The sequence below is a fragment of the Jaculus jaculus genome, chromosome 6 (assembly GCF_020740685.1).
Source record: "Jaculus jaculus isolate mJacJac1 chromosome 6, mJacJac1.mat.Y.cur, whole genome shotgun sequence".
Classification (NCBI taxonomy): domain Eukaryota; kingdom Metazoa; phylum Chordata; class Mammalia; order Rodentia; family Dipodidae; genus Jaculus; species Jaculus jaculus.
This window is the reverse complement of record NC_059107.1, coordinates 139,206,749-139,227,600: the sequence shown is the minus strand read 5'-3', so window position 1 is coordinate 139,227,600 and position 20,852 is coordinate 139,206,749. Positions and strand designations below refer to the sequence as shown.

At 43.6% G+C, this 20,852-nt stretch overlaps 2 protein-coding genes across 2 annotated transcripts in view; one reads left to right on the top strand and one right to left on the bottom strand.

Annotated features, from left to right (window-relative positions):
- Positions 1-453: 453 nt before the first annotated feature.
- Amdhd1 (amidohydrolase domain containing 1) lies at positions 454-20,509 on the bottom strand. Its single transcript, XM_004650191.2, has 9 exons — positions 20,373-20,509; positions 18,288-18,394; positions 16,806-16,870; positions 13,793-14,070; positions 11,207-11,432; positions 7,999-8,123; positions 5,602-5,695; positions 4,641-4,801; positions 454-1,319 (listed from the first exon to the last, which is right to left on the bottom strand). Exons 1-9 carry the CDS (start codon positions 20,507-20,509, stop codon positions 1,232-1,234), a joined length of 1,281 nt encoding a protein of 426 aa, XP_004650248.2. The 3' UTR covers positions 454-1,231.
- The window catches only part of Ccdc38 (coiled-coil domain containing 38), a 62,808-nt gene continuing 62,463 nt past the window's right edge, over positions 20,508-20,852 (top strand). Inside the window, exon 1 of the mRNA XM_045152252.1 lies at positions 20,508-20,775. Within this exon, the coding sequence (XP_045008187.1) occupies positions 20,508-20,775 (268 nt within the window). The remainder of the gene's footprint in view (positions 20,776-20,852) is intronic.

Below are 20,852 nucleotides of genomic sequence, written 5' to 3'. Positions count from 1 at the left end.
AGTAACTTATTGAACATAGCATCTCATTAATTCAGACTCTATTCACTTGAATTTAGTGATGGTTTGGTATGTAATGTTTATTTGTCAAATCACTTTTTTTTATAAATAGGAGAAAAGTTTGATTACAAAGATCATAGAAACCTTTACAGAGATTTCAAGGAAGCTGACACAATGCCAATGTGAATAGCTAATTATTCACCCTGCAAATGATTTTGTAATTTGTTTTCTTAACATTTCAGAATACTCTAGTAGACAATGCGGCTGATTTAATTCCAAGGCTGGAAGGAAATAAACACAGTAGTGACAGCAGACATCTATCAAAAGCTATAAAGTTGGGCTGGAGAGATGGCATAGTGGTTAAGATGCTCGCCTGTGAAGCCTAACCACCCATGTTCCACTCTCCAGATCCCACATTAGCCAGACACCCAAAGGTGAGGCAAGTGCAAGGTCGCAAATGCCCACTAGGTGGTGCAAGTGTCTGGAGTTCGATTGCAATGGCTGAGGCCCTGATACTTCAATTCTCTCTCTCACTCTCTCACTTGCTCTAAAATAAAAAAATTAAAAAATAAAGTTATAAAGTCTTTATCACAGATTTGTAATATGAAAAATCCAAAACTTAAGCAATATTTTTTTAAAAAACAACTACATGTTTGGAGTTGGTGAGAATGCATTCTGTACAGGATGGTTGTTATGTCTCTGTGTAAAAACAAGTTTTGAGTTCCTCGTTGAAGCTTTGTTACTAAGGTTGAAGAAAGCAACTGTGTGGGAAAAGAATATTCTATTTGCTTGCTAGAAAATGGTATAAATTAGCTTAGTAATTTGTGGCATATCATTTGGATTTATTTTTATTGCCCAATATTCATTAACTATAGTTTAAAAATTGAAATTTCAGATATAGAAACAAAATGGAAATTTCAAGCTATGTCTGCTCTCCCCACAGAGGCACTTTGGAGGTACCTCATCACATTAATGTTTGGAATATTTGTAATGAATATCACAAAACAATTTAATGTTTTGAAATTATCATAATAGGTTCACCTGCTTATATGTCAAGGTGCACATGTTCATTTCAAATAAATCAATCCTTTGGTTTTCAAGTGAATTGGTAAGACATTAAAATATGATTAGGCTAAAGTGACATAGTTCTGGTAAGCCACTCAAGTATTTAAACTTACAACTGTATTGACTTATTAGATACAGAAAGTGTGTCGTTTCTTTTCTTGCAGATCAGTCATTTTTTATAAATGACTTTTCCTTTAGCTATAACATAATCAATTAATTCATGATGGCCTCCAAACTGGTAAATCAAATGCTCCCATCTAGAAAGAAATCAAACAGTTTCTTTAATGCATATCACAAAGTAGCATATGTTAATTTAAAACAAAAATTTCTAAAAATTACTTTGTGCTAGGTTATTGGTATGGGGGAGTAGGGCTTTCAAGCAGTATATCACCAAGCATTTAAAAATATTCTTTAAGAGCTTTCCCTTAAACGTTTTCTTCATGACATGCATGGCGCCTGAGTGGTCACGTGAGCACCACCTTCCACGGAGGGAGTGGACAGCGGCCATAAGAGCAGTGCTGCGCTGCTTCTCTCTTCTGCTGAACATGGGGCCAAAGTGTTGTGATAGGTTTGTGGGTGGTCAAGGGTGCATAGTATTTACAGCTTTTAGGTTTAGAACAATAGGACCCAAATTGTCACACTGGAGTCCCAGGTGGAGAAGAGCAGGGAGGAGAATGGAGTAACTGAGTGGGGGCTTTGGGATCTATTTGGCATCACAAGGCAGAGAACGAATGAATTCAACCAGGCATGGTGATACACACCTTTAATCCCAGCACTCAGGAGGAAGAGGTAGGAGGATCACCATGAGTTCGAGGCCACCCTGAGACTACATAGTGAATTCCAGGTCAGCCTGAGCTAGAGTGAAACCCTACCTACCTTGAAAAACCAAAAGAATAAGAAACAGAATGAATCCAAACCAGGTTGACAAGCCATAGCTGGGAGCAAGCAGAAAGTCAGAGTCAAGGACAAAATCAAACACACATGTCAGAGAGCACAAGTCAAAAGTCCAGGTAAACAGCAGAAATTGGAAACCTAGGAAAGATGTAGGATAGGTGAAGAGAAACTAAAACTTGGTCTTTTGTGTAGTTTAGGACCTCAAGGTAGACTTTACAGTTGAAAAGGATTAAAAATAGGGATAATCAAAACTCATCAAAGTGCTGAGAATAAATCACTGCTGAATGCTCAGCGTTAAATGAGATGTCTATACCACCCCTTCCAAGGCCCAGGGAACATCATCGAAGAGAAAAAAGAGAGAATGTAAGGAGCCAGAAGGTGGGAAGAAGTTCTCTGGAACGCTGTGTGCTGGATATGAACTGGCTGGTGAATCCATGACCTCGCTGCCTGTACCAGTCCTGTACAATATGGGGCCTGGCGGCATTCTGACCCGGATGGTGGGGAAGGGAGAAAAGACATCAAAACAGAAGTGTGACTAGTTGCAAAGAAGAAGGGGTTCAATGGAAGAGGGATGGGGGAAGGAAAGAGAAGATAATGGAAAGGCATGATGATTTTATACATATATGAAAATTGTCATTTAAAAAGTTAAAAACAGCCTGGCATGGTGGTGCATGCTTTTTTAATCCCAGCACTCAGGAGGCAGAGGTAGGAGGGTTGCCATGAGTTCAAGGCCACCCTGAGACTCCATAGTGAATTCCAGGTCAGCCTGGGCTAGAGTGAGACCCTACCTCGAAAACCAAAAAACAAAACAAAACAAAAAGTTAAAAATAAGGGCTGGAGAGATGGTTTAGCTGTTAAGGCACTAGCCTGCAAAGCCCAAGGACCTGGGTTCAATTTCCCAGTACTCACATAAAGCCAGATGCACAAGGTGGGACATGTGTCTGGAGTTCGTTTGCACTGGCTGGAGGCCCTGGTGCGCCCATTCTCTCTGCCTTTATCTGCCGCTCATAAATCAATAAATAAAATAGGGCTGGAGAGATGGCTTAGTGGTTAATGTACTTGCCTGTGAAGCCTAAGGACCCAGGTTCAATTTTCCAGATTCCACATAAACCATATGCATCTAGTGGTGTTTGTGTCTGGAGTTCATTTGCAGTGGCTAGAGGCCCTGGCACACCCATTCTCTCTCTCTCTCTCTCTCCCCCCTCTCTCTTTCTCTCTCTGTCTCTAATAAATAAACATAAAATGTTAAAAAATAAATAAGTAAATAAATAAAGAACATCTTAAAAGTTAAAAACAAAAAGGAATAAAAATAGTGGGAAGAGGATAGTTTTAGAGACTGGATAGAGCCTGATAGTTACCAATAACTAGTGGAAAAGGGATTTAAACCTTGTCTACGTGTGTGTCAAAAAAGCCAGCCTGTATTGCTAAAGACTCCCCATACATGGGCTGCAAGGTCATTGAGAAATCCTTCTGGAGCTAAGCTGAAAACCTCCTCCATGTAGACCAGCTGGCAGAAAGCTGGAAAAAGCTGTGCTGCATGTATAGTTTAATGGGAGGGATAGAAATCACCAATGGAAATACTCAACAGTGGACACTGCAAGCCTTAAATTTGGCCAGCCAGACCAGATGAGCCAATGGGTGTAAGAGTGGCACATCTGTTGTGGGGGAAACTAACTGCCCTCTAATTGGACTGGAGACGCACTCCATGGGAGGGAATACATCCCTGATACTGAAAACCTAAAACAGGGGTAGTCATGAGCCTTAGAGGTGTAACATGTGCTGCTGTCTGGCTAAATGTATATATTATGCCCATAAAACTGCCCAGTAAGCACTTCTCTTAATGTTCATACTCATATATTAATGCTACTCTCACTTTTGGTAGAGAACCTTCTCTTTTCAGATGGCAGTGACCTTGGCATGACTCAGAAGGCATCATGGTTCTGGGAAGAAGTGACAGAGGAGTGCTCAGCACACTGCAATATCTCTATTACACCTTCTAAGGCTCAGGGTCCATTGCAGAAGAGGTGGCAGAAAGAATGCAAAAGCCAAAGGAAGGGTAGGACTCCTAACAACGTTCTCCTCCAGACACAAAATGGCTTGGATATCCATTACCTCACAGTGCCTGACACTACCTACACAAGACCATCATAATAGGAGGAAAATATCATCACATCAAAATAAAAGCGAAGCCGGGTGTGGTTTCACACGCCTTTAATCCCAGCACTCGGTAGGCAGAGGTAGGAGGATCGCTGTGAGTTCGAGGCCACCCTGAGACCACATAGTGAATTCCAGGTTAGCCTGGGCTAGAGTGAGACCCTATCTTGAAAAACAGAAAATAAATAAGTAAATAAAAGCGAGGCAAATTGAGAACGGGAAAGGGTATGATGGAGAGTGGAGTTTCAAAGGGGAAGGAGGGAATTGTCATGGGTTATTGTCTATAATTATGGAAGTTTTCAATAAAAAAATAAAAGCCAGCCTGGCGTGGTAGTGCGTTCCTTTGGTCCCAGCATTCTGGAGACTGAGGTAGAAAGATCACAGACAGTTTGAGGCCAGCCTAGGGTTATAAAGTGAGTTTCAGGCCAGCCTGGGCTAGAGCGATAGCCTACCTTGAAATAAAATAAATAAATAAAAAATTAAAAGCTCATAGGCATTACCAGTTAGCATTTGCTTGGGAGAACACTCACCTGGATGCATTGATGATGATGACATCTCCCTGTTTGCCAACCTCCAAAGACCCGTGTGTGTGAGATCTTCCTAATGCATAAGCGGCATTAATGGTGGCGGCAGCCAAGGCCTCAGGCATGGACATCCTCATGTTTACACAGGCCAGATGCATGACCATTGGCTAAGGCAGGAAGAGAAAAGCACTGGAGGAAAGCAATAGGATGACACCTGTTGTGCATGATGCTCCTCCATGCAGCACAACACATAAAGGTCACAGGATGTAACTCAGTAGCAGCTTTGTTTAGCAAACACAAGGCTCTGGATCGATTCCACCACCCCCTCTTCTAAAAACTATATAGGTGGAATCTGCTAAGGTTATGGGAAGAAACTAAATCTATACATATAAGTTCTTATATTTTGGAAAAGGTGTTCTTTATTCTTTAATGATACTGTATAGTCAAAAGTTCTTTATGCCAGGCGTGGTGGCATACACCCTTAATCCCAGCACTTGGGAGGCAGAAGTAGGAGGATCGCTGTGAGTTCAAGGCCACACTGAGACCACATAGTGAATTCCAGGTCAGCCTGGGCTAGAGTGAGACCCTATCTCAAAAACAAACAAAAAAGTTATTACAACTTTACAAGACTCTTACAGTGTAAAATGAAGCCTACTACACCCTTACTGATTAAAAGCTTGTTGAGTTCCTGCTATGCTCCAGAGAAGCAAAATGGCTTATTATAAACCCACAATGTTCAAGGCTAAATGGAAAAATAATTCAAATGGAAGTCCTCCCTCCACTCTTTGGGCCTGGAGGCATTCGTGTGTGCAGGAAAATAAAATCCAATTATACCACTATCTATGCCTTTCTTTTTTTTTTCTATTTTCAGGTTTTTAAATACATTGTAACAACTAATGAAAAGTTTTAAATTATTTATATGGTTGATATTTACTCTGCTCAGGAAAACACCTGAGAGAATAATTACCATGGAGAAGCAATATGCATTGGGGTTGAAATCGCTGCCCAGGGCAACGATCACCCCTTCGTCTAACATCTTCCTGGCTCGAGGCTGCTTCAGCCTAAGGGGAAGAAAAAGAGATGTCAGTCTCGAGACAGAACTTTGCAGAGCAGATGGTGGGCGCAGAGGACTTGAGCCTTCATGTTCTGGAGGAGAAAAGAAAGCTCAGGGTTAAGTGATGAGTGGAAAAGTTAGGCAGAACCCCAGGACTCTTGATTTTTATCATTCTGCTTTTGAAATTCCTTGCCTATTATTTATTTAATCTTATTAATTATTTAATTTGTAATTATTTGTCTTGAAAATCCACATATATATATATATATATATATATATATATATATATATATATATTCTGACACTTGCTGGAAGAGAAAAATATAATAAAAAGTATTCATTTCAACAAATAAATAAGGGCTAAAGAGATGGCTTAGCAGTTAAAGGCGCTTGCCTGCAAAGCCTAAGGATCCATGTTCAACTCTCCAGGTCCCACGTATGTACAAAATGATGCAAGTGTGCAAAGTCACTCATGCGCACAAGGGAGCTCACACATCTAGAGTTTGATTACAGTGGCTGGAGGCCCTGACATGCCAATTCTCTCCCTCCCTCCCTCTCCCTCACTCTCTCTCTCTCTCTCTCTCTCTCTCTGTGTGTGTGTGTGTCTCCTCTCTCTCTCCCATAAATAAAAAGCCAGTCTGCTGGGCTTGCCTCAAAAAAAAAGAAATTAAAAAAATAAATGAATAAATGTAGGTGCAGTTGCATGCACTTGCAACTCCAGAGCTGGGGAGGTGGAGACAGGAGGATCCCTGGGAGTTCCTAAGCAGCAGTCAGAGCTTCCTTCTAAAGTCAGACTAGGGGTGGGGAGAAGCTCAGTGGATGAAGCCCTTGCCGGGCAAGCCTGAGGTCCTGAGTTCTGACCCCCAGGGCTCAGGTCAAATGCTGAGCGTGGTGCTGTGTGCCTGTGATCCCAGTGCTCAGAAGGCAGAAATGGGTGGATCCCAGCCAAATCCGGGAGCTCTGGACTCAGTGAAACACTTTATCTCAATAAATAAGGTGGAGAGCAATAGAGGGAGACAGCCGATATCAACTTCTGGCCTCCACATACATGTGCACCCCCACACAAACACACACTTACATACCACACACTTACATACACACACAAAAATAACTGAGGTCAATACTTCTCGAATAAAAATTATATTCAAATATCCAGAAGATACATGATTAAAGGAAACCCCTGAATGGCATAAGGTGAGGGTTATTCTGGAAATGTGGCACAGTAGAGGACTCTGTAGGCCCCTCCTGATGGAAAGATTAGAAAAATAGAGAACAAAAAGCCAGAGAAAAAAGTGGCCCACCCCTTTGGCTGTCCTTGCCATCCAAACAGAGTGCAAATTTACCCACGGCAACAAGAGCTGGCAGCCACCAAGGGCATGGGAATGAAGTTCAGACATTGAAAGCTGAACTGTCCATGTGTATGACACACAGCTCAGATTTCTGCTCTATAATATAAGGTTCAAGGCAAGTAAAATATTTTTTTTTCCTGGTTTTTAGTCCTTAAGTAATGGCACATTAACCAAGTTAAGTATTGATTGATTAATGACTATTGATTGCTATTCATAAGAAAAACAGTTGGGGGGGGTGGGCTGAGGAGATGGCTCAGAAGGCGCTCCTGACATAAGCATGAGGGCCAGAGACGGCCTGAGTTCAAGTTCCCCAAGACCCACATCAACAGCTGGGCATGGCAACTTACATGTGTAACACCCCTCCTGTGGGGAAGGAAGGAGGGGAAGCAAAGAAGGAAGGAGGGAAGAAGGAAGGAAAGAAAGAAAGAAGGAAGGCAGGAAGAGGAAGGAAGGAAGGAAGGAAGGAAGGAAGGAAGGAAGGAAGGAAGGAAGGAAGGAAGGAAGGAAGGAAGGCAGGAAGGAAGGGGAAGGAAGGAAGAGGAAGGATGAAAGAGGAAGAAAGGAATGGAAGGAGGGAGGGGAGAGAGAGAGGGAAAAAGGAAGGGAGAGAGGAGAGAGGAACAGAGGCAGGGAAGGAAGGAAGGAAGAAGGAAGGAAGGAAGGGAGACAGGAAGGTAAGAAGGAAGGAAGGAAGGAGGGAAAGAAGGAAGGAAGACAAAAGCACCTCTTTCAATAACCCCACACTCCAACATGACTTGGGTGAAGAGCCTTCCTAAGGGAACTTCATCTATAAGCAGCAGTCCTGGGTTGCATCTTCTTGGCACATAAATCAGCGTCTAAGTTTCTGCCACCTACATTTTTCAGGGATTTCTAAGGGCAATGGAACAATGTTCTTCACCTCCAAGGTCTGTCTTTAGTGCTTGTGTTTACAGCCCTGTGTCAGGGTAAAAGGGAACCTTACCTCAGCATGTAGGCTGTGGTGGGCAAAAGGACCGCAGAACACCTGGCTGTTGCCATGGCAGCAATGCCTTCATCGCTCACTTCCTCCAGGTGGCTGATCGCTTGGGCTCCTAGTTCAGCCCCGAGCTAGGCAGGTCAGACAGAGGGAAAGGATTTTTTTTTTTTTTTTGAGAGAGATAGAGAGAAAGAGAGAGAGAGAGGAAAGGAGAAAAAGAGAATTGGTGTGCCAGAGCCTTAAGCACTGCAATCGAACTCCAGATGTTTGCACCACCTAGTGGACATGTGTGACCTTGCACTTGCCTTGCCTTTGTGCATCTGGCTTACATGGGATCTAGAGAGTTAAGCATGGATCCTAAAGCTTCACAGGCAAATGTCTTAATGGCTAAGCCATCTCTACAGCCCAAGGGAAAGGTTTATGGGGGGGGGGCAAAAAAACAATTCAGTAGAGTACCATGACATGGTTTTCCTTGCAAAAAGAAACAGTGTTCTATATATGGCCTTCTCATCACCTACCTCTGATGAGCACAAGCCCGAAAACAAATGCAGAGTTTGTAATGGACAGCTAGTGAAAATTGGTTTATGTTAAAACTAATCTTGAAGCCAGCATGGTGGTGCACACCTGTAACCTCAGCACTTGGAAGGCTGAGGCAGGAGTATTGTTTTGAGTTCAAGGCCATCCTGGGCTAGATTGGACAGAGTTACATAGCAAAACCCTGTCTCAAAGAAGCAAAGGTAAGCAAATGAAAAACTTACCTTAAACATCAATGTTTTCAGACATTTTCTGAAACATAACTCTATGAATCTTACAGGTCAGAATAAAACAGAATATTTATAATTAAATATTCTAGCATCATAAAAACACAATAAAGGGGCTGGAGAGATGGCTTAGCAGTTAAGCGCTTGCCTGTGAAGCCTAAGGACCCCGGTTTGAAGCTCGGTTCCCCAGGTCCCACGTTAGCCAGATGCACAAGGGGGCGCACACGTCTGGAGTTCGTTTGCAGAGGCTGGAAGCCCTGGCGCGCCCATTCTCTCTCTCCCTCTATCTGTCTTTCTCTCTGTGTCTGTCGCTCTCAAATAAATAAATAAAAATTTAAAAAAAAAAACACAATAAAGATAGGTATTCAAAATGTCACTGTACTCTGTAAAAATAGGCTAGTTAAAAGCTCAATATTAGTGACATTCTCCACCAACCTTGACTGCATGTTCTCACAAGAAGGTCCTAGAAGCTATGGGTAAAATTACAATGCTATGCTAATGCAGATTTGTGTGCTGTGATGGTTAATCTTGATTGTTAACATGACAGGACTTACAATTATCTAAGAGACAAACCTCAGGGTGTATCTATGAGGGCATTTCCAGAAAAGTTTAACTGAGGAAAGAAGACCCACCCATCCATGGGATGCTGACTTGAACTGAATGAAAAGGACAAAGCAAGCTGCATATGGGGACTCATGATTATAATCCTAGTGCTCAGAAAGCTGAAGTAGGAGGGTTACTGTGAGTTTAATGCCAGCCTGGGCTACAGAGTAAGTTCCAGGATAGCCTGAGCTAGAATCAGCCCTGAGACAATTTAGGGTGACTGGGACCCAAAAGTAAAAAGCAGGAATTTTCATGGGCTTGCCTTTGCAGTCTCTACTTTACTAGAGATCACAGAAGAATCTGGCTTCTCCTTACCTTCTGCCCAAAGGAGATCCCAGAGCTGGCTTTACATAACAACCTGAGCCCCTCCCTGGGAAGGAGAATTCCTGGAAGGTTTAAAATCTGACCCTGACATTTTGGTTGGTTAAACTTAGCCCCGAAACTTGGTGTCATGGCTGGCCTCTTCTTAAGCCAGGCCTAGCCTGGACCAGAAAGCTCTGTCTTTTTCTCTGTCTCACCTGAGCCTAATGGTAGAGTTCACCACGATAAGGTTACAAATAGATGCTTTCCAGGGGGACAAGTTCTCTTTGCTGGGTCCTGAACTTCCAGATTCTGGTAAGCCTTCCTCGTCTCAGCCCAGCCGAGCTGAGATGGTGGGAGGCCCCCCTGACCCCTACTTCCGCATAGGCCCTCTACCCCCTCCCTGCCTCCACCTGGCAGGAGCTCTCTGCACTTTCTTCTCTTTCCTTCTCTTAACCTGACAAAGTCTTTCTAAACCTTACCCTCTGCTCTATAGATTTTAATTCTTTAAATTCATAGGACAAAAATAAAGGGTACCCTAAATTTATTGGTACATCAGCATATTAGTGTATTGAAAGGAACCCCCAAATCCCTATTTCAGATCCTGCCTCAAAAGAAAGGGAGGGTGAAAAAAAAGGGGGGAGGGTGGGAGAGAAAGTGAACTTATGCCCACATTTATCCCTCTGGGCTTCCTGTGGATGTGACATGCCAGCTGTCCTGTCTCATGTTCCTGCCTCGTGTCTTCTCCACCATGACTGACCATGAGCCCTCTAACTCCTTCCTTATTCCTTCAAGTTGCTTTTATTGGATATTCTGTCCTACAAGAAAAAATGTAACTTATACATGTGCCAACCAAAATATGTCATGAATTTAGTCAATGAGATCACACAGGTACTTCTTTTTCCTATGAACATCACCAGCAGATGACAATAAAATGAGTGGTCAAAGCACAGGCTTAGCAAGGTCCCAGCAGCAGCAGCAGCAGCAGCAATAGCAAAGTGAATGATCAGCAAACAAGAAATAAGGTTCTCACAGAAATCAGGACTTCCTAGGCTCAACCAAACCAAACTGCACTTCTCTATCTTTTTAGACTGTGTTGGATTAAATGTGAATATATGCCCCTCCCCCATAGCCTCAGGGATTTTTGATTAAGGTTAAGCTTCCTGCATAAGTCTCCAACATTCTGCTGGAGGGGGTGTCACTAGGGGCAGATCTTTTAGTCCAGCCCTAAGGTGTGTAAAGAGCTGGTTTGAGCTCTGGCTGTTCATGTTTTCTGGTTGTTTGGTGGTGTCTCTCTGCTACGGATCTATGGAAGTAAGCCAGCTTCTTCTGCCATTGATGGAGCTTTCCCTGGAATTGGTCAGCCTGAAATAAACCCTTTCCTCCCTTAAGCTGCTTCTGGTCAGGTGTTTTGTCCCAGCAACGGGAAAGCAACTGCAACATAGATGCAACTCCTAACTTTGAACAAATGGATGATGTTTTCCACAACATGAGTGTGCAAGAGGAGTAAGAGTGTTGGCAAGGAAGAGTCAATGGTGAGCCATACATACCTCAGCAGCCTTCATCGGGTGGAGCTCATCCCCATGGAAGTTAATCTGCAACCCCATCTCCTTTCCACTTTGCAGAATCCTTCGGGTGGAATCCAGATCAAAGACGCCCTTCTCACAGAACACATCTATGTTGTCAATGTGTATTTCCCCACTGCTGCCAAGTTCCTTCAGCTTCGGGAGGTGGTTATTGACAATGTCATCAGCAGCTTCAGTGGCAGATTTTCCTCTGTTGGAAGAGATTGAGACTCCCATGGGCATATATTCATACATACACTAGATAACTTTGAGGAGTATGTATAGTTTTCAGTATAATATATTGTTTCACACACACATAATATATAATATAACATGACATTATAATATATTTAATGAAGAAAGAGTAACATAGAAGCATTTGGAGAATCTGAGAAACAGGATAAGCAAATGAGCTCAAGCTTCTGAAAGAAAGAACTGAAAGTAGATCTCAGGACACTTAAAGATTATGCCTACACAGCTGACGTACTTATAAAATTTATGTTTGTGGGGCCTTATGTACACAGGGATGCAAAGTGCCCAGCCTTGTTAGCATGCCTGTGTAGCCTCTGGGGATGCTAGCAAGAGTCCTGGTTTTAAAGCCAAATCTCCCAGTCTAGGACACCTAAAGGACACCCTAGATACTTGGGCCCTGGTCATATGCTGCCCTTTTCTTCCTCTCTACCTGCAAGGTTTCCGGAAGCTTCAAAAGACTTCCTGTCTCACCACTGGGGTAGGCAGGGACTAAAGAACCTTGCAAAGCTCTCAAGAGATGTAGAGCTGTTGTCCGTTAGAGAGGGCTGAGCTTCTGAAGTCAGACAGACGCAGTGCTGTACCTCCTGCAGGCTCCATGACTTTGGACCTATCATTTGCTTGTCATTTGTGCCTTGAGCTTAATCAGTGACAATCAAGACGCAGGCCTCACAGGCCTATTGGCAGATGAAGAAATTTTCTGTAAAACTTCAGCCCTGTATTTGGCACCCAGCAAAACTGTGTGTGTGAGTGAGTAGAGGTCAGCCATGAGGAAATAGGCACTTACATAAGTTATTTCTACTTTTCATAATAACTATATAGAATAGGATAATGCACACCGCATGCTATTCACATTCAAAACAGTTAAGTCATATCTTTAAGATCACCCAGCTAAGCTGGATTCAAACCTAAGTTTTAATACTTAAAAAAAAAAAAAGCCAAGGCAAGCTATCACACACACTTTATAATCCACTTGAAAAGCATCTACTTCTTATAGACAGACCGTTTCAAAAGTCTCAGTGAAATTCTAAGCTCTAGTGATTGCAGAAATACAAACACTAATATCTTACAACAAAGGTCACTGGAAATATTAAATATTTATATTTCTTCTCTACATAACTAATTCTGTGAATAGTGAATGCTTAATTTTAAGTTCTAGTGTCTCTGATTCAAGGTGGTCAGTGAACATTAACATTAAAAAATAGATATATTTTCTGGCCCAGTGTGACCCCAGCACTTTAGTCCTAGCACTGAGATAGGAGAATCACCATGATCTTGAGGCCAGCCTGAGCTACACAATGAGTTCCAAGTCATCCTGGAACTAAAAAAAATTATATTTCTGTACAATATGGTGACTGTAGTAAATAACAATGAACTGTACTCTTGAAAACCAGAATAGATTTTAAGTATCTCCATAAACAGTGATAAGTGTGAAATCATTTACACGTGAATATTTTTAGTCATTTAACAATGTGTGCATATTTCCAAATATGTTGTATATGATAAATACACACAGTTTTAAATCATCAAATTAAAGCATTATATTTTAAAATTCATAAAAGTAAAGAAATTTAAATAAAACTGAAATGATTAGACTTCCAAATCCTTGTAAGTGTAAGTCTTCCAGCACACATAGATCTCAGTCACCAGAGCTGAATGCTGTGCCAGGAATGTGGGGATGCCCACCCATGGATTTCTTTTAAGCCTGTCAAGTCTGGAACCATGGACTTTTCAATGAAGAAATGCCAGGACCAAAAGTAACTCTGCACAGATCAGCTGTAGGTGAGCACAGAGACAGATTTCTCTACATAAATCCACACAGCAGAAGCTTTAGAAAAGGGTTGAGGCTAACCACACATTACAACACCTAAAATGAAAGCATTTGCCATTAAGTAAACAGAAATAAACCCCCTTGTGCAACACCTAGCCGACCAAGTGGGAGCTATCTCATCAAGGGTGTAACTAGTAATTTCTACAGTGGTTGATGTTAACTATTGTGAGAAAATATTTAGATTTGTATCTAATTTTGAAGAACCCAAAAGGAGCCATTTCTCTTGGCTAATGAAAAGATCTTGAAATATCTTTTCCCTCATCATTCAAGGACTAGAAAAAAATTGATTGGTTGGTGGTCCTCATTCCTAAAACCACCAGAGAGCCATAACTGGCCCTTAGAAGAAGACCATCTTTCTAAAAGCATATCTCAACGATTGTCTCCTGGCAAGAACTATAATGGCTCGTGCAATCCACACCCCTCCCCAACAACACAGCCCTGGCACTGGCCCCTGTGCCTGAGTGACACCCTGCCCCAAACATTGAGATTACTTGGGCACTGAGTGAGCCCCGCAGTAGGTGGCGGAGATGCCAACATTCATCTCCTTCCTTGCCCACTCGATGACGCGCAGCATCTTGAGCTCTGTCTCCAGGTTGAGGCCATATCCGCTCTTGCACTCCACCAGCGTGGTGCCTGCCCTCATCATGCACTGGAGCCGCTGCTGGAACGAGCAGAAGAGCTCGTCCTCTGACGCTTGGCGCGTGTGCTGCACGGTGAAGTTAATCCCTCCTCCAGCCTGGTGGATATCCATGTAGGTGGCCCCTGCCAACTGAACACATGGCTCTCTCAGAGCGGTGGCAGGCGGGTTTGCAGAGCCTACCTCCAAGGCAGACACCAAAAGATGGTTAGGAGGAAGCTTGGTGTGGTGGCACACCCCTGTGACCAGCATTGGAGAGGTGGAGGCAGGAGATTCAGGTGCCCAAGGCCACCTTTACATAGACAGTCTGAAGTTAGCCTGGACTATAAGAGACCCTGTCCCAATCAACAAATCAACCAACCAATTAAATTAATTTAAGAAGCAATAGAATACAGGCAAACCAAACAACCACAGCAGAAAGGGTACATACACACAGGTCTGGGCACCCCTACTAGATAGTGCAGGACAGGGTCCCAAGGAGGTACTGGTGAGGCAGAAGTGGGAGCTGTGGATAGGCAAGTATGTATCTCAGAACAGCACGTATGAATTGTTACTCAGACATGGGAATATTTTGATATTCTCTCCACCCAATCTGCCCCCGGTGTGCACCAGCTACGTGTCAGCCTGGCCTACATCCCTCAGTATGTTTGAGAAAGCAAAGCTTAGAAGGTTCCAGAACCCCACCACAGCTATTCAGATCACCACCACCAGAGTTTGGAATCTGACTTTTGTCACTCAAGCTCTTCCTTCCCAGTGGGCTGCAGGTATCTTGGAAAGCCAGAAGGAGCTACAGTGGAAACACAGCATGCATTCCTGTGTCTTTTAGACACACTTTCCATCCATCTCTTCCACCCTTGGCTGGCCAACACCCTCCTTTCCCTGGACCTCACTTTCTCCATCTGTACAATAACACTACTGGACCATGAATTTCTAAGATTTTTTGTGGCTCAGAGATTCTGTGATGTAATAAAATTGTCTTTAAAACAGCACTAGGGGCTAGGGACATGACTCCATGGGTAAGAGTGTGCTTGACCCAGAAGCAGGAGGACCCAAGCTCAACTAGGAACCATGTAAAAAGCTGCAAATGGCACACACACCTGTAACCCCAGTCCTGAGTGGGTAGAGACAGAAGAATCAGTGGGGATCACCGTTAGCCAGTCTGACTCAAAGTCACAAAGAATAAGAGCAATAGAGGAGGGTTGGAGAGATTGCTCAGCAACTAAGATGCTTGCTTGCAAAGCCAAAGGACCCAGGTTCAATTCTCTAGGACCCATGTAAGCCAGATGCACAAGGTGGTGCATGTGTTTGGAGTTCTTTTTTGTTGTTGGTGGTGGTTTATTTATTTATTTATTTATTTTTTGAGGTAGGGTCTCACTCTAGCTCAGGCTGACCTGGAATTCACTATGTAGTCTCAGGGTGGCCTTGAACTCATGGCAATCCTCCCACCTCTGCCTCCCAAGTGCTGGGATTAAAGGTGTGTGCCACCACACCCAGCTGTCTGGAGTTCTTATGCAGCGGCTGGAGTCCCTGGCATACCCATTCTCTCTTTCTCTCTATCTCTCTCATAGACAAATAAAAATTAAAATTAGGGCTGGAGAGATGGCTTAGTGGTTAAGGCACTTGCCTGAGAAGCCTAAGGACCCATGTTTCACTCTCAGGTCACACAGTGCACAAGGTGGAGCACACATCTGGAGTTCAATTACAGCGGCTGGAGGCCCTGGTGCACTAACTCTCTTTCTCTCTATCTGTCTCTCACTCTCTCACATTAAAAAAAAAAAAAAAGGCCAGTCTGTTGGGCTTGCCTTAAAAAAATTAAATTAAAAAAATCAATAAAGGACATGGGACATTCTATGCTGGTCTCCACATGTGTGTGCATGGGACACACACATGATATGTGGTCACTATGCACAGCCACAAACAGAAAAAATGCACCTCTATTTATTGACAAATATACCATATATCTTAAGAAAATGGATTTTTTCTGTGGAAATAGTACAATGTCACTGCAAGGGGTACACATGTTTTCTTTTGTTGTTTCTGTTTTTCTTTGACACCATGAAAATGGTTTTAATCAAGCATTTGGGAGTTGGCCATCACTCATATAACTAGCACAAAGTACATTGTATGATTCTTCAGGAATCTCATTTTTCTAGAAAAAAGAGAATAATATTAGATAACTTGTTTTGTGTGTAGTAATATATTTTTCTAAATTCAATCCCAAATGATTCCCTAGATTTCTTCCAAAGCCAACTGCACACAGCAATGTGGAATGGGAGAGGGGAAGAGGAGCCAGAGGGCAAACTCTTCAGCTCTGTTCTATTCATTCACTCACTCATTCATTCATTCATTGCAACAAGGTCTCACTCTAGGCCCAGGCTGGCTTCAAGCTCATGATGATCCTCCTACCTCGGGCTGATAGGTGATTAAACACCTAGCTGCAATAGCTTAAAAAAAACTTTAAAAATATGATTTCACCGAAACTGTCTGCTAGCTTTATGCATCCTATGAAGATCTGGGGCAGTGTTAATTAAGTTAGTTTTATTGGCATTTGTTTTCTATACTCAGGCAAGTAAAGTGTCTATTAGAAAGATATGTAGTGGGTCAGAGAGATGGCTCAGAAGTCAAAGGCACTTGCGAAGCCTGTTGGCCCAGGTTCAATTCCTCAGCACCCACATGAAGCCAGAGGCAAAGTGGCTCATGCATCTGCTGTTCATTTGCAGTAGCAAGAGACATTGGTACACACTCATACGGACATGCATGCGAAAAAGTACAAATTGTATAAAAATGTGGCAAAGGTTGACAGCTTCTGAACTCTTTAGAAAAGACTTGATATTCGTGCCTCATTCTGATTTGCCACTGTTCGTTACCTTCATTGCAAACTCATGAACTCTTTCACCAGCCCATACAGGATGTGTGTGTGCATCCACCAAACCTGAAACCAGTCAAAAGTAAGAAACAGAAGACGCTTAGACAGCAGGCTGGCCGCACCACGCTTGACTGATTTAGAAGGTTCTAATAGACAATCTAGAAGGTTCTACTGGAAGAGAGTAACAACACAATGCAAATATTTATCAGAGATACAAAAAGTTCCTTTGCTTGGTAAGTCCAAAAAGCTTTCAAGCCAGGTGAGCAAAACCATTCATTGGGCAGACTGAGGAAGTCTATCACCAGGGAATATTGATACACCCTCCCAACTTTGAGAACGGGGCATAAGAAAAGTGAATTTATCTTTAAGAAATAAATATCTCTAGGGGCTGGAGAGATGGCTTAGCGATTAAGGCTCTTGCCCACAAAGCCAAAAATCCCAGGTTCAACTCCTCAGGACCCACATAAGCCAGATGCACAAGGGAGAGCATGCATATGGAGTTTGTTTGCAGTGGCTGGAGGCCATGGAATGCCCATTCTGTCTGTCTCTCTCTCTCTCTCTCTCTCTCTCAAATAAAAAAATAAAATATTAAGAAACAAATATCTCAAAGGGAATCTATAAAGCAATCACTCATACATGGTTCTTACTGGACTAATCAAAAGTCTATCAAATTGTGGGAATTGTGTTTTTTTTTTTTGTCATATTCTTCTTCTTACATTTCACCTTGACTTTGTCTCCTGACCATCCCAACCCCAAAAGGAGAGGCTCATAAATGGTCACAGTAATCATTATATAATAAATGTAGTTACTATATATAAATGCTTAGTATGATTTATATAAAAGTTCACATGAAATATTAAAATAAATATAAAACATCATTTTTGTGTAGAACTCAGATTTTGTGGGACTTGTTTCAGACAATTACCTGAAGCTGTACAATAGTGGTAATGACGTAGATGATCAAAATGCCACTTCTGTGGTCAACTGATGAGTTAAGGGTCCTGTAGTGAAGTGTATGTGTGTGTGTGTTTTCTTTTCACACCTAAAGCTTTGTTTTCCACATTCTCTAAATGTAGAGTAGTTCTGGTGTGGTAGACAGGAGCTGCTTGGCTTCCTCCCCAATGCAGTGAGTTGATAAAGTCCTTTCAATTGTTTTGAAACCTAAACATGACCCCACTGGTTTCTCTTTGGTGTGTGAGCAGGAAGGAGTGAGGTGCAGGGATGGATTTGATTTCATACCTAACCTTCACATTTATAACCAGTCACATGGAAAGGACACCTTACTGTACAGGGAAGTTATGAGGATAAAGATAAAGGCAGGTTTGCAAAGCTGTTACACATTCAATGGTAGAAATTCAACACATGGAGCCCCTTATAATCATAAATATTTTTGTTAGACCCTATTTAAAACAAGCTGATGTGCTTCCCCTTTATATTTCTAGGGCAACTGCTAAAATTCCTTTATGAAAAAGAGCTTCAATACCTGGTAGGATACATTTTCCTGAGCAGTCAATTCTTTCTTCAAAAGTCGCTTCAGAAAACTTTCTTTGGATAACATCAGCAGGACCAATAGCTTCTATTAACCCATCTCTGAAGAAAAAATTAAAGAATAGTTACTGAGTTTGGTAAAGTATGTGGTGTTTTCTGACTAATGATTTCAATAGGCTTCTTGATATCTTGGTGCCTCTCAGTCACATATTTGTCAATAAAACATTTATGGTGTTTTGCTCTTGAACGTGGGTTTTTGAGAAAGTGGAAGTAACTACAGTGAAGACAAGAAGTCAAACCATGTGTAGTAGAGATTGCAAGTTTCCCCTGAGCACAAATGTTTCTCTTCCCACAGTACTAAAGCCCTAAATAATCGCTGGACGCATGCTCATTCAAAATAAAGACTACATTTGCCTGCCTCCCATTAGTTGGGCATGGCTCTTTGTAGAGATTTGCTTCTGATATGTCCCCAAAAGGCTCATGTGCCAAAAGCTTGGTCCCCAGTAAGGCAGTGTTCAGAGGAAGGGATTTCGTGAAGTGATTGGCTCATGAGGGCTCTAACGTTATCAATGGATTCATCCATTGATAGGTTCATAAACTGATGGGTTAGTAGGAGGTGATGGAACTTAGGAGGTTGCATTTAGACAAGGGAGTAGGTTCTTGGTGGCATGTCCTTGGTGGCTATATCTTGTCCCCAGCCTCTTCCTTGCATTATCTTTGTTTCCTGGCCACCATGAGGCGAGCAGCTTTGTTCTGACACCTACTGGCCTTGTTACTCTGTCTTACCACCAGCCTAGGAGCAACCGGGCCAACCAATCACAGACTGAAACCTCTGACATTGAGTGGAAATAAACCTTTCCATTCTTTAAGTTGATTTCGTCACATTGATGGAAACATAACATCCCACGGGACTTAGCTATTCCACCAAGACGGTTTTCACTGCTGTTTGCAATAGCTGGAAAGTAGACATCCTAACGAGGGCTGAAGCTGCCAGCTTGGGTAGCGGAGGGGCTGCAGGAAGGTGGACCGTGCACGGGAGAGCAAGATCTGAGAAGCTTGGATGCTGACCAGCACCCTGCTTCAGGAGTCTTAGAGAGTAGAGATGTAGGCTTTGAACTTGACTCAGCACTGTTAATATGGGCCTTTATTACTCACTGAAAATTAGTGTTTTCAAAGTGGACATTAAGGGCTATCATCCTACAAGGCCCGAAAGGACTGTGTAAAGGGGCTTCAGGAATAGGGTGGAAGTGATTTGAGTCACCAAACAATATAAGAGTTCGGAAAGAGCCCGAAAGGGATGGAAAGTAGATTTCATGAAAACAAAAGACAATCACTGTGGGGGATGGAGAAGAGAGAAGCGGAGGGGAGAAGAGGAGAGAACAGGGATAGAAGAAGGAATGAAAGTTTCATTTGAACCCCAGCGCTTGGAGGCTGAGGTGGGAGGACTGCCATCAGTTCGAAGCCAGCCTGAGCAAGAGTAAGACCCTGCTTCGTTACACCTAAGGAAAGAAAGAAAAGAAAATTTGAAATTTCATTTTGTATCTCCACTTTTCATCCCGATAGCTTTAATCTTGCCGTACTCAACAATCCACGTACTGTGCAGAGGACTAGGCCAGCAGGTTAGAAACTGACCCATAAATGGGACCAGTCAAACACAGCGGTCTTACCCACGACATTTTCTCCTAACGGAACTGGCGCGAAGCGGAATGCACCAGGGGCCACAGGACAAGTCACCTGACAAACCGCTCTAGGCAAAGAGAGGATGGCTGACATTGCTTTAGGGGCGTCATCCGTGCTTTCATGAAGTCCAGTCTAAGCTGGAACTCTCTGCCAGGGGGCAGTCAAGTGTGCGAGGAGGGTTCTCTGAAAAGCAAGCCAGAAGCCACTGCAAATGGTGATGAGGACGGATGGACAGCGACTCCCCTCTCCAAATGGATCTGGGGGTGCTCTGAGAAAGTTCCTCCAGCGCCCGGCGCAGCGAAAGACCCAAAAGCCCCTCCACGCCCACTCCCCGGGGGAGCCTAGCGGACGGGACCCCGCCCCCGAGCCTCCGTGCGGGCAGCCCGCGCCCGCCACTCACGCGCCCACCACCAGGCTGGCGCCCTCCAGCACGGCCAGGCTGCGCGGCGCGGGCCCGGCCAGGAAGCGCTCCCCGCGGGCGCACACCAGCACCGCTTGCTGCGCGTTCTCCAGCAGGAGGCGGTGGCCGCTCGCCATGGCTCCGTGCGTCGCCGCCGCGCAGCCGGCAGCGCCCAGGAAGAGCGGGACGAGGAGGAGGAGGAAGGTCGGCTGGCCCGAGGCTGCGCTGCCCCGGCCACAGGGCGGAGCGGGGCGGGGTGGGGCGGGGCGGGGCGGTCCCCTGGCAGCCGCTGCCCTTAGACGCCGGGGGTGCCCAAGCTCCGTGACAGCCACAGTCACAGTCCCCACGAGCAATAAACTGAATGATCATCACCGGCTGCTCTCTGTTTGGGTGGCCTTTTCAGGTTTTGAGTAAAACGCCGTAAAGAGAAATATAAATATCTTGGATAAAGGAAAGGAACCTTGGTTAGCAAGGTGGGCT